Source organism: Streptopelia decaocto (genome assembly GCF_964273445.1).
Source record: "Streptopelia decaocto genome assembly, chromosome: 7".
Lineage (NCBI taxonomy): Eukaryota > Metazoa > Chordata > Aves > Columbiformes > Columbidae > Streptopelia > Streptopelia decaocto.
In genome coordinates, this window is record NC_138661.1 from 47,957,464 (window position 1) to 47,971,757 (window position 14,294).

At 37.0% G+C, this 14,294-nt stretch overlaps 1 protein-coding gene across 1 annotated transcript in view; it reads left to right on the top strand.

Moving 5' to 3' along the window:
* The window catches only part of SLC1A2 (solute carrier family 1 member 2), a 93,436-nt gene extending 79,906 nt beyond the window's left edge, over window positions 1-13,530 (top strand). The window contains exons 8-11 of the mRNA XM_082058115.1: window positions 1,684-1,878; window positions 3,619-3,753; window positions 9,372-9,603; window positions 13,003-13,530. Of these exons, the coding sequence (XP_081914241.1) occupies window positions 1,684-1,878; window positions 3,619-3,753; window positions 9,372-9,603; window positions 13,003-13,077 (637 nt within the window). The 3' untranslated portion in view covers window positions 13,078-13,530. The remainder of the gene's footprint in view (window positions 1-1,683; window positions 1,879-3,618; window positions 3,754-9,371; window positions 9,604-13,002) is intronic.
* Window positions 13,531-14,294: the final 764 nt, after the last annotated feature.

The following is a 14,294-nucleotide window of genomic DNA, read 5'->3' on the forward strand; positions in this document are numbered from 1 at the left end:
ACTAGAGGAATCATTTAGGAAGTGACTCAGGCATCCGCAAATCCAGAAGTGTTTGGGTTTTCCATAGATCCCATATAAGATAGATCAGCCTTATGCTTCTTCCAGACAACCTAGAACATTTATTATGACACTATATTTTTATAGTTAGCTGTCTCAGTAATTCCTTAATCTCCCTTTTCCATGTTTTAATTATCTATAAAATGGAAAGAGTACATTTTTTATACCCAATAGCATCTCTATGATAGTGGATTAATGAATGAGTTGGAAAAACTCTGAAGTTGCAAGGCACTAGCAAGAACACGCTGCCAGTATTTATCTGAGAAAATTTGGTGAGTCTAGTTCTTTATTCTTCTATGAGCAAATTAATATTTTTATAGGGGCAATGACACCAGAATTAGTGGGATACAATAGCGAAGACCTTTGAGAAATTCTGCCAACTTAGCTGAAGGAAAGCAAATATAATCGTAGAATCATAGAATTGTTTAGGTTGGAAAAGACCTTTAAGATCCTCAAGTCCCTAAGCACCATATCCCCATGGTTTTTAAATACCTCCAGAGATGGTAACTCAACTGCATCCCTGTCACTAAGCAGAGGGTGCCTGGCGAGGCTCAGGGACTGACTCAGCCCTGTCTCACTCTGGGTGCTTTCAGAATCCAGAACCAAAGATGGTTCCCAGCTCTTTGTATCTGAAATTCCATGATCATGTTTCACAGGTTCTCTGTTTACATAGAAACAGTCTCAGTTTGATATATTCAAATGCCTGGCACAACGACAAATAAACCACAACAGATGTGCTCCAGCAGCTTCTGTATGTAATACCAATTAAAAGGAATTTCCCCAGGTCAGCTTTCTTTTCAGAATGGCTTCTCAGGCAACAACCAACTTCATTCAGTAGTGGACTTCAGTTGACCTCAGAGATAACACAGAAATGTAAGGAACCAAAACATGTTCCTGTGTTGGGTTTCATGTTTGTTGCAGCAAGTCCTTTGCCTGAGGCGGGCAAACCTGTCAGGAGAGGGAAGAAGGGAAGAAGTAGAAGATATTTGCGTCTACAGGGAAAAAAAAAAAAAAAAAAAAGTTCTCTTTTCAGCAGTATTTTTTTAGAAGATGTTTTATTTTGAGCAAGTGAATGTAATAGCCTGAACTACTCCCACAAAAGCAAGGCACCATGGATCTGTGCAAGGAGCTGTTCTCCTCTTCCAGCCATCTTTCACATCTTTTCCTATCCTCCAGCCCTATTTCGTATCCTCTTCTGTACTATAGTGTCAGGGAACTCCATGGTTTGTATCTTTGTCTAGCTTTTTCATTCTTCAGTGTGGCACTGATCTCCATTCAAAGCAAATTCACAATCAAAGAAATTTAGGATTTATCCATACACTGTCAGAAAACATCTGGAACTTATCTTTTTGAACAAAATTCTATAAATAATTCATAAATTAGTCTGAAAAATTCATCTACAGTTCCTCAACCTCTCATCTCTCCTTCAAGTAGGGTTCATGTCTTGGTCTCAGTCCCACATCCACCTAAATGTAGGCTTAATTTAAAAATTGGCTAAAAAAGGCTTGAATCACAGCAGAAAGTGGAAGTAGAAAATGCAAAAAATTATAGCAGAATTTCTGACTTTGCTCCCTTATGTGTATTTATTATATTGTCTTCTCTATTTTTTTGCTTTCTCTCCTTCAGTGCTGGAACATTACCTGTCACATTCCGATGTCTTGAAGAAAATCTAGGCATTGATAAGCGTGTAACAAGATTTGTTCTTCCTGTTGGAGCAACTATTAACATGGATGGAACTGCTCTTTATGAAGCCGTGGCTGCCATCTTCATAGCACAGATGAATGGAATTGAGCTGGATGGGGGCCAGATAGTTACTGTGAGGTCAGTTAAAAATACTGGGTTTCTACAGAGTGTAAAATGTGAAGCATTGGGTTGGATGTCTTCTCAGTAACTGTGAGATTCAGTATGAAATCCATGGATTTCTAATAATGATATGCAAAGGAATGTCATGTACATAGGTCCTGGTTTTCTGGTGACATGCATTTTCTATCATTTGCAGCTTTAGTGCATGCTAGAGGTGTTTTACATGATTTTGCAGTTGACAATGCAACGTGAAATACAGCATTCTCAGTCCAATACAATGCCTTTTTTATTATAGAGGGATGCTACAAGTGATATATGGAGCATTAGCTTTCTAGAATGTATCTGTTTATATACATTGGAAGAAAAAAACACACCTAGAAAATTTATCCAAGTATTTACATTTGCCTGTGCTTTTTCTGACTTTGATGAAGAGCAAACCAAATGGACTGAGAACAGCCCAGCCTGAGGGTGAGATTGCCTGTGGCATCATCTGGATACTCCTAGACTTTTTACCTTGAACCCAGCAAATATTACCTCAAATCTTTTCATACCAAATTGTCATATCTAGGACTAAGCTGAATATCTGGATAGGCAAAGGAAAGTGCCCGTTAAAAATGGATAAGAGTGATTGAATACTCTTTACTGTAATGGAGTTTTAAGACCTATTAGGTAGAGTGGCTAATCAAAAATAACGGCAAAGCTATGACTGCTGCAACTAAAGTTAATTGACAATGGAAAACTTGAAGAAGACATCAGGCCTAACATTTTGAATAGTTAAAATGAAAACCACAAGTGAAGGCTACCAAGTTTGCCTTCTTCCTTTAGTTTTCACCCACCTTTCTTTTATTAAAGCCTTTTAACACTGAAGGAACTCCTGCAAAGGGATGTCTAATTCTATGTGGGGTTTTTTTTCTTTTTTTCTTTTTTTTCCTTTTTCCTTTTTCTTTTTCCTTTTTTATTTTTCCTTTCTCCTTTCCATTTTTCTTTTCCCTCCCTCTCCCTTTCTTTCTCTTGCATGTTTTTTGCCCCGTCACTTGTTCTCTGACAAATTTTATTTTTCATGATGTTGATATTTGTTATGGTCTGTGTTGTATTTTAGAAATATTTGGAGCACATACATTCTCTGTAGAGGTCTTCATCAAAAAATGAGAAGCAAAAACAAAGACAGGTTTGGATTTATGAAACAATAAGATGAATTTTGTTTTGTCATCTAGGGTGATTTATATATATGGTTGGTAAACCACTGTCTTCTGCTGTGGGACTTCTGGATACAAAGACTTACTCTTCTATAGTTGATAATAACCACTTCCAGCCATTACCTTACAATTCAGTCTTCAAGTAACATAAATAAACATAAATAAACCACCCTTAAAATTCAGCCTGTAGCCACCGAACTTCAGCAAGTCTGGATGATCAAAACTCAGGATTCTGTACCCTTGATGTTTTGGTAGAGCTAAGAAAACAGCACCAGTCCAAATATTTGAATGTCCTAACCAACTTACAGAGCTTAAAACTCTTAGATAACTCTCTCACAACTCTCAGAACAAACCCACAGATCTGCCCCCTCCCACAATAAATATTTTTGGAGAAACACAAGTGTGAAAACTATGGCCTGAGCTTACCATGATTTATCATATAGTCTTTAGTTTTATGGGAAGAACTGATTAAAAAATAAGACCTTCCTAATGATCACATGACTATACAGTGAAAGTGTATATTCCTTTTCCTGCTACTTCCATTTTATTTTTGTTTTTGCAGTCTGACTGCCACCCTTGCAAGTGTTGGAGCTGCCAGTATTCCCAGCGCTGGACTTGTCACTATGCTTCTGATCCTTACCGCAGTGGGTCTCCCTACCCAGGACATCAGTTTGCTTGTCGCTGTTGACTGGCTTTTGTAAGTTGTGCTGACTCTGCTGCTCAGTGCAGAAAAAAAGTAGTGAAGCAATGTTTATCCTTAGTGCTTTTCAGCGACTAATATTAAAGAACTACAAGACTCTACAGATGAATCGAAGGAGGAAATAGGCTATTTGATGAAGTAGGAGACATCATAAAGCAGCTTCTCAGCTGGTTTAAATTGTTATAGAGCTACTGAAATCAGTCTCTATGAGCCAAGGATCTTCTTATATATTTTCTTCTTCCTGATGATGTCTCCATCACAGACATAGCTCAAAACAGTTTTCTGATCTTTGTATTTCTGTTTCTTATAGTTCCAATGTAATATTAGGGATGAATGCTGAAAATACTGGTTCCATCAGGATGTTGTCAGCAAGTTACAGGGTGACTTGGGCATTTGTGGTATCAAATTTTTTATGTTCCTAGTGGAGAATTCTATTTCTTTCTGTACATAAAGTAAAATACTTTTACGAAAGAAACTGTTCTAGAGCAGGATATAAAACAAAGATAAATAAGAAAGCAAACTGAAACAGGGAAGGTCATTCCTTAAGTCATTTTACTGACAGATTCCTCAAACTGGAAGGACTGACTTTCATTTCAAGACCTTGAGCTCCATTGCAGGTCCTCTGACATGAAACAGCTAACCAACAGACTTTACCAAAGCTTTTTTTCTTCAAGATTTGAATACAGAAGCTGTAAATATAGACAGAGCATATGACAAGCCATATACTTTATCTTGTTTGACAATGTGGATATCATTCTGTCACCTGCACAGAGCTGACAAGGAGTCAGTAGTCCTCTAAGTTGTACTGGCTTCTAGGGGCTTTTATATTGTCCTGTGCTGCTGCAGCACAGTATATTCTGGTCAACAGCCATCTCTCCAGTAATATTAAGTAGTAAAGATATATATTTCTGTTGTGCCAGCAGTAGTCCCCAGAAGGGGAGATGTAGGTACCACTCTACTATTAATATTTGTGTATTTTTCTCCTACATTGGAAGCCTCAGCTCCCTGCTTCTGTTAGCTTTCAGTGCCAGATATACTACTAAAATTATACAAGACGGAGTAGCAGAGTTGAGAATGTGAAGATAAAATAGTAAATTATTATTATTATTATCTTTTGGCTCATTGAGAAGAATTCAAGGACTTGGTCAATCCTCTGACATACTTCGGATCTACTACTGTACTCTATCTGTATTACCTATCTTGTCACTAAGAGTTGTGAAGAATAGTGTGCAGCTGCAATTTCTGCTTCAGAGAAAAATAGGAGAGGAATTTACAGCTTGGGCAGGCAAAGGGAAAAGATGACTAACATATTTTATATACATCTGAATAACATGATATCTTCACTCAGAATGGTGAAATGAAGCAGAATTTAGCAGTCAGACTACAGATGGCACAGGGAAAAATGTGGTATTCTGTGGATTTATTATATTTATCAGATCATGGTTGAAAACAGGAAAATTGCATAGGAATCTGAAGCTGGGAGGAGGAGAGCAAAAGGGAGGTGCACACTGATTTTAAATATATGTGTTGACTCGCTCTCAAAGTAAGACAAATAGATAGGTTTCTGCAGCTGGTAGGAGGATGTGCAAAAGGAGCTTGTCATTTCAGTTTCTTTTTAGGAAAATGTCATTTAAAAATATTCCTGTGGACTGAGAAGATCTAGCCACACTAGAAAACCTCAGAGCTGCGTTTACCAGCAGTTCTGATCCGCTAGTAGGTATTGCATTTCAGGCTTGTCTTCAGCAGCATTGTTACTGCCAGCTCATCCAACCCTGCTTAGGAAATAAAAACATCTGTACTGTGTAGCTGTAGCAGTGAAGAATGTAAGTATAGGAAGGATAATACTTCTGAAATAAATATTTTTAAGTACCTTTCCAAAATAAATGCCAGGCAAAAGAACCTACCAGCAAAAACAGATGAGTTTGGATTCTTCTGGCCTAACAATCAGTAGTGCAATTGCAGTGTGATTCAGAATTGAAAGGTAGAGGGAAAAGGGAAAAGAAGTCAAAAAGGAGATGAAAAACTCTGTGTCATGCCACTAGTGCTGTGAAGTTGAGACAAAGTTTATTGGTGTGTTGTGCTAATTAACATATGTCAACAGCTAATAGCTTTATTTTCCATCTTCCAGTGGTTATGCTGTGGTAGCCATGGTAATGTAATGAGATATGGAAAAGAAAATGCTGCTGACATTGCTAATGTTAAGGCACACAAGCCAACTTTGAGCAAGCTTTTGGGCACACAAACCAGACCTAAAGAATATCTGATATGAAAGGTCACAAAAGCGTATTTTCTTTACTTACAAACATTGTTTTCTTCCATTTATTTAGATCATAAAGTAACATTATAGCAGTATTTCTAACAGAATGTAGAAGAAAAAGTTAATAAAATACTTAAGACCCAGTTCCAGTGTGTAAATGCAACCAGACACGTAGAAATACTTGAAATAGCTCTTTTATCACATTTCACTTACAGATAATGAAATTTTTAAATAGTGTCTTACTCTATGAGCTTTTCAAAATATCAGAACGTCAATTTATTTTACAGTATTACCATCATCTGAAACTGTGGTGTTACCAAAACCAGTTTTGCAGTATTTGGCCATGGTGTAACACAAAGCTGACTTTTGATTGTCCTTAAACTTGATGCACTCTCCTTCAAAGTGGAGCAAAAAGGTTTTTCTGTATCAATTTCTTCTCAAGCCTCCTCAATATCTAGTGATTAGGTTACTCAACCTTTCCCTCTCCCATGCATGCATACACAGTGTCAGCTCAGACAAGTTTCCAAAGATTTCACAACGCTAGTAGTTTCTGAGTTTAAGCACAACACAGCAGTGACATGTACTAGGACAGTAATTATATGCCAGTTTCCTTTACTCTAGACAAAAGCTGGCTGCTTTCTAGATGTGAAACTGACAAGCTTGGCAAATATCGTAGCACAACCTCAAATACAGTGGTATTTTGCAGTTAAGAGAGAGGAATTAGAGAAAATGGGCTTGGATGTCTTATCCAGTATTTAAACCTTCATTCAGTAACTAAGAAAAAGATTGCCTGAGTTCTGACTCTGTTCATTGGCTTTAGATCTAAATTCAGAATATTCAGACCCAGTTGATGTCTGGATTTTATGAACAGGACCTTATATAAATCAAATTAAACTATAGAAAATGGGAGCTTTTGCCTAAAATGACAAAGAGGTAAGGCAAGTTAAACATGTCACCTGGTCTTCCTACCAGATGTTGAGTGGGCTTTTGAGAGAGAACTTTGACTTTCAGTCCCATTATTCCTCTCGGAAGCTGTCATGGACAATGCAGAAGTAGCTGTATTGAGGCAAGTCATTCACTAGACTGCAACTTTCCTATGTTGATTTTGTTTACATTTTTCCAGCATAGCTGGAATTGCTTGGTTGTGTTTAATAAAAGAGTAAGTACAGTTGCCTTGGTTCTTAGGGTTTTCTTTGGCCTAAAAGAGGTCAAAGGCACTTTGCTGTTGATTCCTGATAGCTGAGACTTTGTCCTTTCTATTATGAAGAACTTACTTATTTACTCCAGTTCATGCAGTAAAGAATGTTCTACAGCAGTGTGCAGTTTGTATCACTGAATCTCTTGGCCAGTAGTACATGCACATGGGCTGAAACATCTCCTCAAACAACCTTTTCAGATTTGAATTGTGCCTAAATTATGTTTATATACTCTCTCCACCTTGCTTTTTTGGCATACTATACTGCCTCTCCATCATCTGGCATCCATGAATCCTTTCAAAATTTAATACTACTCATACAAAATATTAAGCACATGATCTTTTTCAGGAGCTATATTGCCAAGTTCAACATATTCGATGGTCTCAATTCAATATTACATTCGGAAAGTCGTATTTTCCTAATCTGTCACTCTGACCAGGTTTAGAACACTCTCTCACAGGCATGGGATGAGAACTGTATAAAGCATTTCATTGGTGTGAGCAAAACTGATAGGATGTTTTCCTCCTATGGGTTGCTGGTTTGTTTGGTTTTGGAGGGGATTATTGGCAGGGTTTTTTCCTTGTAGGTATTCTTTTGATGACAAAAGACTGCTTCAACTGACACAGTATACCACAAGCTCTAAATAAGCCTGATTATGTAGAAAGGGAGAGGAGAAACTTGAAAGGGAATACAGTTCCACAGCTGGGAAAGGCAGATTTACAGATATTTATAGTAAAGATGTTCAAAGGGGCTCAAAAGTTTGTGTGGCCATGAATAGGCTCAGGTAATGAACATCTATCAGTTTGAGGTTTTTTTTCTCAGTGTTTATCAGTTTTATCAGTTTAAGGATTTTTTTCCTCAGTGTTCTATGGGAAAAGGACATGTCACACAAACCTAGTACCGGAAATACTAGAAACAGTGTTTTCAAATTAATCACTGGCATGGGAAATGGGGTCTTGCGTGCTGGCTTTTCTGTCTCTTGGCAAATGTCCACACTGTTCAACCTGCCCATTTTGTGTAAGTTAGTCTTTGTGGATATACCTCTGAGAATTAATAATTTCTCTGACCTATTTGACAAAGCTAGACTCAGCTGCTGCAGTAGGTTTAAATTGTAAACATCAGTCAGAAGATTTTTAGGAGCCTTAGCTTTAGTTCAGATATGAAGAGGCAAGTCAGACTGTAAATGATTTCAACATGTGTAATGCAGCCTGCCTGCAGCAGGAAAGATAGCAGGAGCCCATAGTACTTCAGTGTTCTTTAAGACATCTCACATTTTTGCAGAACTTTGGTCAAGTTTGGGGCAGAACTCTGAAAATCCACAACCATGAGTTCACTTCTGACAGATAGAGCCACACTCTAAAAACAAGACAGGAGAAATGTGGTGTGGCTGTCCAATGGCAGCTTGTCCAGGAAGTGCCAACAAGCACATTTATTTGTAACGAAGCATGTGAGCCTCTGTTGGCACCCTCCTACAATGAAGGGCACTTTTTACTGAAATACCATCACAGACTCATCGTTTTGTAGGCCATGACCTATATTTGTCTGGCTCATATGCCAAGCTCTGGCGTACAGTAGTGTGAGTTGGCATGCTGCCATGCTAGCAGATGACCACCTGTAAAGATGGTGCCAGGAGAGGAGCTTCAATGGCCTGAGCTTTATGGAGATATTGCAGGCTTCTTTTCCCCCCAGTTTGCTCACTGAGAATAAAAGGGAGAGGCCATTTGTTAATCTGTCCCAGAAGTGAGAACACTTAATCAGATCCAAAATCCTTTTATCTGGCTCCATTAAGTGCTCTGATAAATTCACATTAAACAAAGGGCAATGATGTAAGCCTTTGGCACTGAAACTTCCAGCTCCAGAAGCAGGCACTGGGAAGATCTCAGTCAAGCACAGCTCTGCAGTTTGTCTGTATCTCTAGTGCATGTTCTTTGCCAAAATCCATGAGTATGAGCAGCTAGAGTTTGCACATTCTCCCTGTCTGAACAAGTTCCTTGGGAAAGTAAGCTTTTTCAATTTCACTTGAAAGCTGCCATCTTTCTGTTCTAAAGATGCCTTAAATTTTTTGAAATAAATGCAGTAAGCTGTAACATTAACAGGACTTCCATGCCTTAGTTTTTCTTCGTCTCATGTCATTCAACCTCTGTCTTTTGCTTCTTTTGTAGGGACCGGATGAGAACGTCAGTCAATGTAGTGGGGGATTCTTTTGGTGCTGGCATTGTCTACCACCTTTCAAAGGCAGAACTTGACACTATTGATTCCCATCATAAAGGGCATGAAGACATTGAAATGACCAAAACTCAGTCAATCTATGACGACATGAAGAATCATAGGGAAAACAACTCAAACCAATGTGTTTTTGCAGCTCACAACTCAGTCATAGTAGATGAGTGCAAGGTACCTTTCACATTTATGGATATCGAGACATGTATATAGCACTGCATGCTTTATTTTGTCTTATTTTTTAACCTGCATGTATTTTTCAAATCACTCTGCAAATAACAATGTGACAAGGTCCGTGAACCCCAGACATTTTGAATGAGTTTGAGCAGTTCAAAAGATGTTTTTTTGCACTCTTCTTAAAAGTTGTAATTTGAGGGGAAATAATCATGTACATTGTTTACATATCAAAAGGCAAGATGGCAGCATATTATGGAATATGCCAAGACACAGAGAGTATGGCATCCCCTCCTATGGACATTTACTTAATTTCCTATGGCAACACAGAACTTAAATTCCCAACCCAAATGAAGGGTAGATGCAATTCAGATTCAGATGTTGTCATTTGCTGACTGCCATCCATTATATGCTGCTTGGTGATGGACATGTTGAATGCACTTTAGCATCAGAATGCTCCTGCACTCATACAGCATGCTTATGCTTTGCTTCTGTCATTTTTCCTAAGTTATTAAGACACAAACATTGTATTGTCTCTCTAATCCTTGCTGTAACTAACATGGATTATTAATAGTAATAATGTCTTGATCAGAGCAAAGTGAGCTTGGGAAACCCCACCAGTTGAATGAGAAAACAGTTGGGGAGGTTAGTGGTTAAAAGTTTAGTAGGCACCTACCACTAGGATGGGGCAGTTAAAAATCAAGAGAGAGTTTTTGAAGAGGAGGAGAAAGAAAGTGAAACAAGCTGGAGCTTTTAATTTCATAGTCCTTTTTGTATTTATTAATACTCTGATGTGATCCTGTACACTGTCTTTGACACAGTGAATTTGCCAGTGAGCCTACCTTAGCCATTTATCCAAACAGATTCTAACTGTGAATTCCTACACTAAGTCCATTGTCAGATCACTGTATTGTAAGTTCTATTCCATCTTTTTCACCTATCTCCAGCCTGGCTGGAAATGTTCTTTAGAATATATTTTTTAGTAATTCTTACTTCTAGGTAATGTCAGGCCAAACCTGAATTTCCAGGTAATTCAAAGTCATTTCAAGTAATACTGAGTTCAAGAAACAAAAAACTTTCATCTTATCCTCATTTTTTCCTTGAATCTTCCACATATTAAATAGCACTATTTTTAAAAAGTAAAACAAACATTTTGTTCTCACATGGCTCTCCCCTTCCTCTTTTGACCCACTCTTTTTCCATGAGAAAAATTAAAGAAAAATAATTTTGAAAAGGAAAAAGAATACATGCTTACACAAAATTAAAATTTGTCATTAAATTTCTATTTCTCCAAAAAAAAAAAAAAAAGGAAAGGAAACAGAAGAGATAAAAATTTGAAGGAAAAAAGAAGCTTTCTGAAAAGAAAGATCTCACTTGATAGAATATTTTTTTTCATTAAAAATAGTCACGGGTGCACAAACACACACTTTTTGGTTAACTCCTTTTAAAAATTTTGCAAAACTGTTTTTCACTGAAATAGACTATGCTAATTTCAGTGGGTTTAAGACAAATTTAGCTACTAATATCAGTCTGAAATAGGTTCATGGAATTGAATACTGATAATTTTATCTCCTTCCAGTCTCTTAGATTTGCACAGAGATCCAAGTTAAGCTAGAAAGTATTAGCCCATTGATGCAACACTTGCTGCTCTTTCTTTTCTCCTTCAGTTTCTCATATCATTTCCTTCAGTTGAGGCATTAGCTTACCTCAAACACTTGAATTAATGGTGTGATATGTCATCCTAACCAGACATTTTAATTAAAATATGGGACCAGTGATTTATGAGACAGAAGTGTTTGTCCATTTTCCTTGTTTTATGTGTGCTCTGCTTGCGATCTCATTTTGCACTTTTAAACTCATGAAAAGAACCAGGGTTTGTTTACTGGATTGAGCACAAGACTGAGTCTGAGCAGGTCCTTTGACTTGTCCATGTGCCTGTTGGCAAGCTGTCAAAAGGATGCGATGTTACGATCTTTTTTATAAGCTATGAATATATGCTGACATTTGCAAAGCATTTGGATCATATGGAAGTCATCTACAGAGTATATGATTTGGGACTTCAAAACAGCCAGCTGTTAAATCTGAAGAGATAACTCTTCATCCAGCCAAATGCACTGTTGGGTTGAAAAGCTCACTGCAACTCTGGTCAGAATTTGGTAAAGCTAATCTACTAGCATGTCCTTTGTATTTACTTTTTGTAATATATTCTATGTATAATGCTAGTAGTTATAACTTTGCATGGTCAATGTATATTTTTAATAAGTAGTTTACCTTTATATGGGGGCAGAGTGGTTGTTAGTGGATGATATTTTTGTATTTTTTTACTATCATGTTTCACATGACTCTATATGATTTTCATTTCTGAATAAGCTGTTCATTCCTGTATTTGCATGTTTCCCCCTTTCACTTATCTAAGAAAAAGTCTGACTTTGTTTCAAAAATCAGTGCATTTTGTCACGTGTCCATGTCCCAATGCTTCCATACATCCAGTTTATCCAGCATGTGGAATTTCAGCTGTCTTTAAGTTTTCATTTGAAGCTGAGAATGTTAACTTACAAGGTAAGTTAGGCAAGAGTGAGCCATCCATTTATACTTAAATGAAAGGTTCTCTCACAGTTATAAAGATCTAGATCACTTTTGTAAAATCAAATTGACATTTTACATTTTTTAAACTTTTAAAGTAATTTGTCTGGAACTATCTTTCTTGAAGCATGGGTTTATTTATATTGATTCCTGGGATGTAATGTACTGGCTAGTGTTTACTGTGAGATGGTAGATCACTATAGGTCTTCTACCATCCTTAAAAGCTAAAACCTTTAGCACATAGTTTTACAGGCAAGAGTGATGTTTTTCTGTACTTTGTCTGAGACAAACATAGCATTACTATAAATTTTTGTTCTGACTATAGCCAAAATCTTTCACTACATCATTAGAAATAGTGGTATGATCAACAATACATCCATAGCATATCTTCTCCTCCATTTCTTTAAATGTGGTGTGATTGTAGTTTCTATAGATACACATCTATTATTACTATGGCCTTGCATATGTTTCATGTCCTTGCATCATGTATTCTGCTTACTAAGGAATTTGACTGAAAAATTATTACTTTCTACATTAAAAAAAAAAAAAGTAATTTTAAAAATAATCCAGAGAAATCTGTAAGAGATAGAAAGGAACTTTTTCCTACTGCAACTATTTTCTAGTCCATATAATAAATGAACAGGAGTCTCATTATTTGAGAGTGTTGTGAATTCTGAATAAATATGTTTTACATATGTAATAAGACATGGTGTATATAATTCCTGTAAATATCATGACCTTCCATATAAAACTTAGGACCTTTCTTGTCAAAGTGCCTTGACCTTTAAGTCAGTTGTTGATGATAATTACTTGCAGGTAACACTGGCAACCAATGGCAAATCTGCAGACTTCAGTGTTGTTGAAGAAGAGCCTTGGAAACATGAAAACTAAGGGAAGAGATTCCTAGCTCCACCTTTAATAAGCCCTGAAGCTATCCTCTGGCAAAAGATATCACAATTAAAGAAGATTTCTCTTTTTTTTTTTATTTTATTTTATTTTATTTTATTTTCCCTTTTTTTTTTTTTTTAACATCTACAGTTTCTGCTTACTTAATTTCTTAGCTGAAACTTAGAGAAGATATCATCAAGTCATAGTGTCTTTGCCAAGCAATGATCCATAACCATCTGTCTCCCTTGTGTTACTGATGATGCAGCTGGAGAATACTCCATTCAGTGCAATGTGCTCTCACCCACCTCTCCTTTCATTCAAGACACAGAGAATGTAAATGCTGCAAAATGGGAAAATCTAAATGCCAGTATGATTCACTACAGGGACTCAGGGTCACAAATACAAGAAAAACATAACACCACATAAATCTTCAGGTGTTTTGGTGACTTTTGTGGCATGCTTGATCTATTTAGCAGTGTATAGCTAAAAATACATATTTTGAAAATGTCCATAAAGATTTCTATTTGTTTTAATTATAACAAGCACTGTCTTTTTGTGCCTAGTTGTACTTTACACTGAACTTGGATCCAGGGGAAAGGTTAATGTATAGAATTCAATAAGTTACAACAGGCATTTGGCTGGATCAGTACAACTAGTACTTAACATCATGACAAGACCATAGATTTGTATGTGCATATGATGTGTTTTTATCAGGTGTCCCAGGGCAGGTGCAGCCTTTATTTTATGATGGGGCTGTGCTGCTTTGTGAACACAATGCATCATAAAAGTGGTATCATTGCAGAGGTGGTAGTTCCTTCACTAAATCCATGCCTCATGTACAAAATACGGAACACCATTGGCTCAGTTCCGCCATTCTTAATCAAAACAGGCAGCACCTTACTATTCGCCCTGCTCCACTGATGTCAGAGGGATCCCTCATGCAGATGTGACTATTAAAGTAAAGTACTACTAAGACTGATCATGGATGTAATGATTGGGTGCTTGATAGTGAGCTATAAACAAATTCTGAATCCATTGCTCTAAGAAATTGGGATTTCTGAATGTGATCATCAGTAGTATTTGGTATGAAGTGAAAGCCATCTTTCAAGTAGATGTCATATTTCAGAGAATGGCTAAATCCTGAATTCATTGCTAAGCCAAATTCCATATAAGGTTAATAAAATTTTCCAGGGTTACGACTGAATGAAGAATAAACCAGA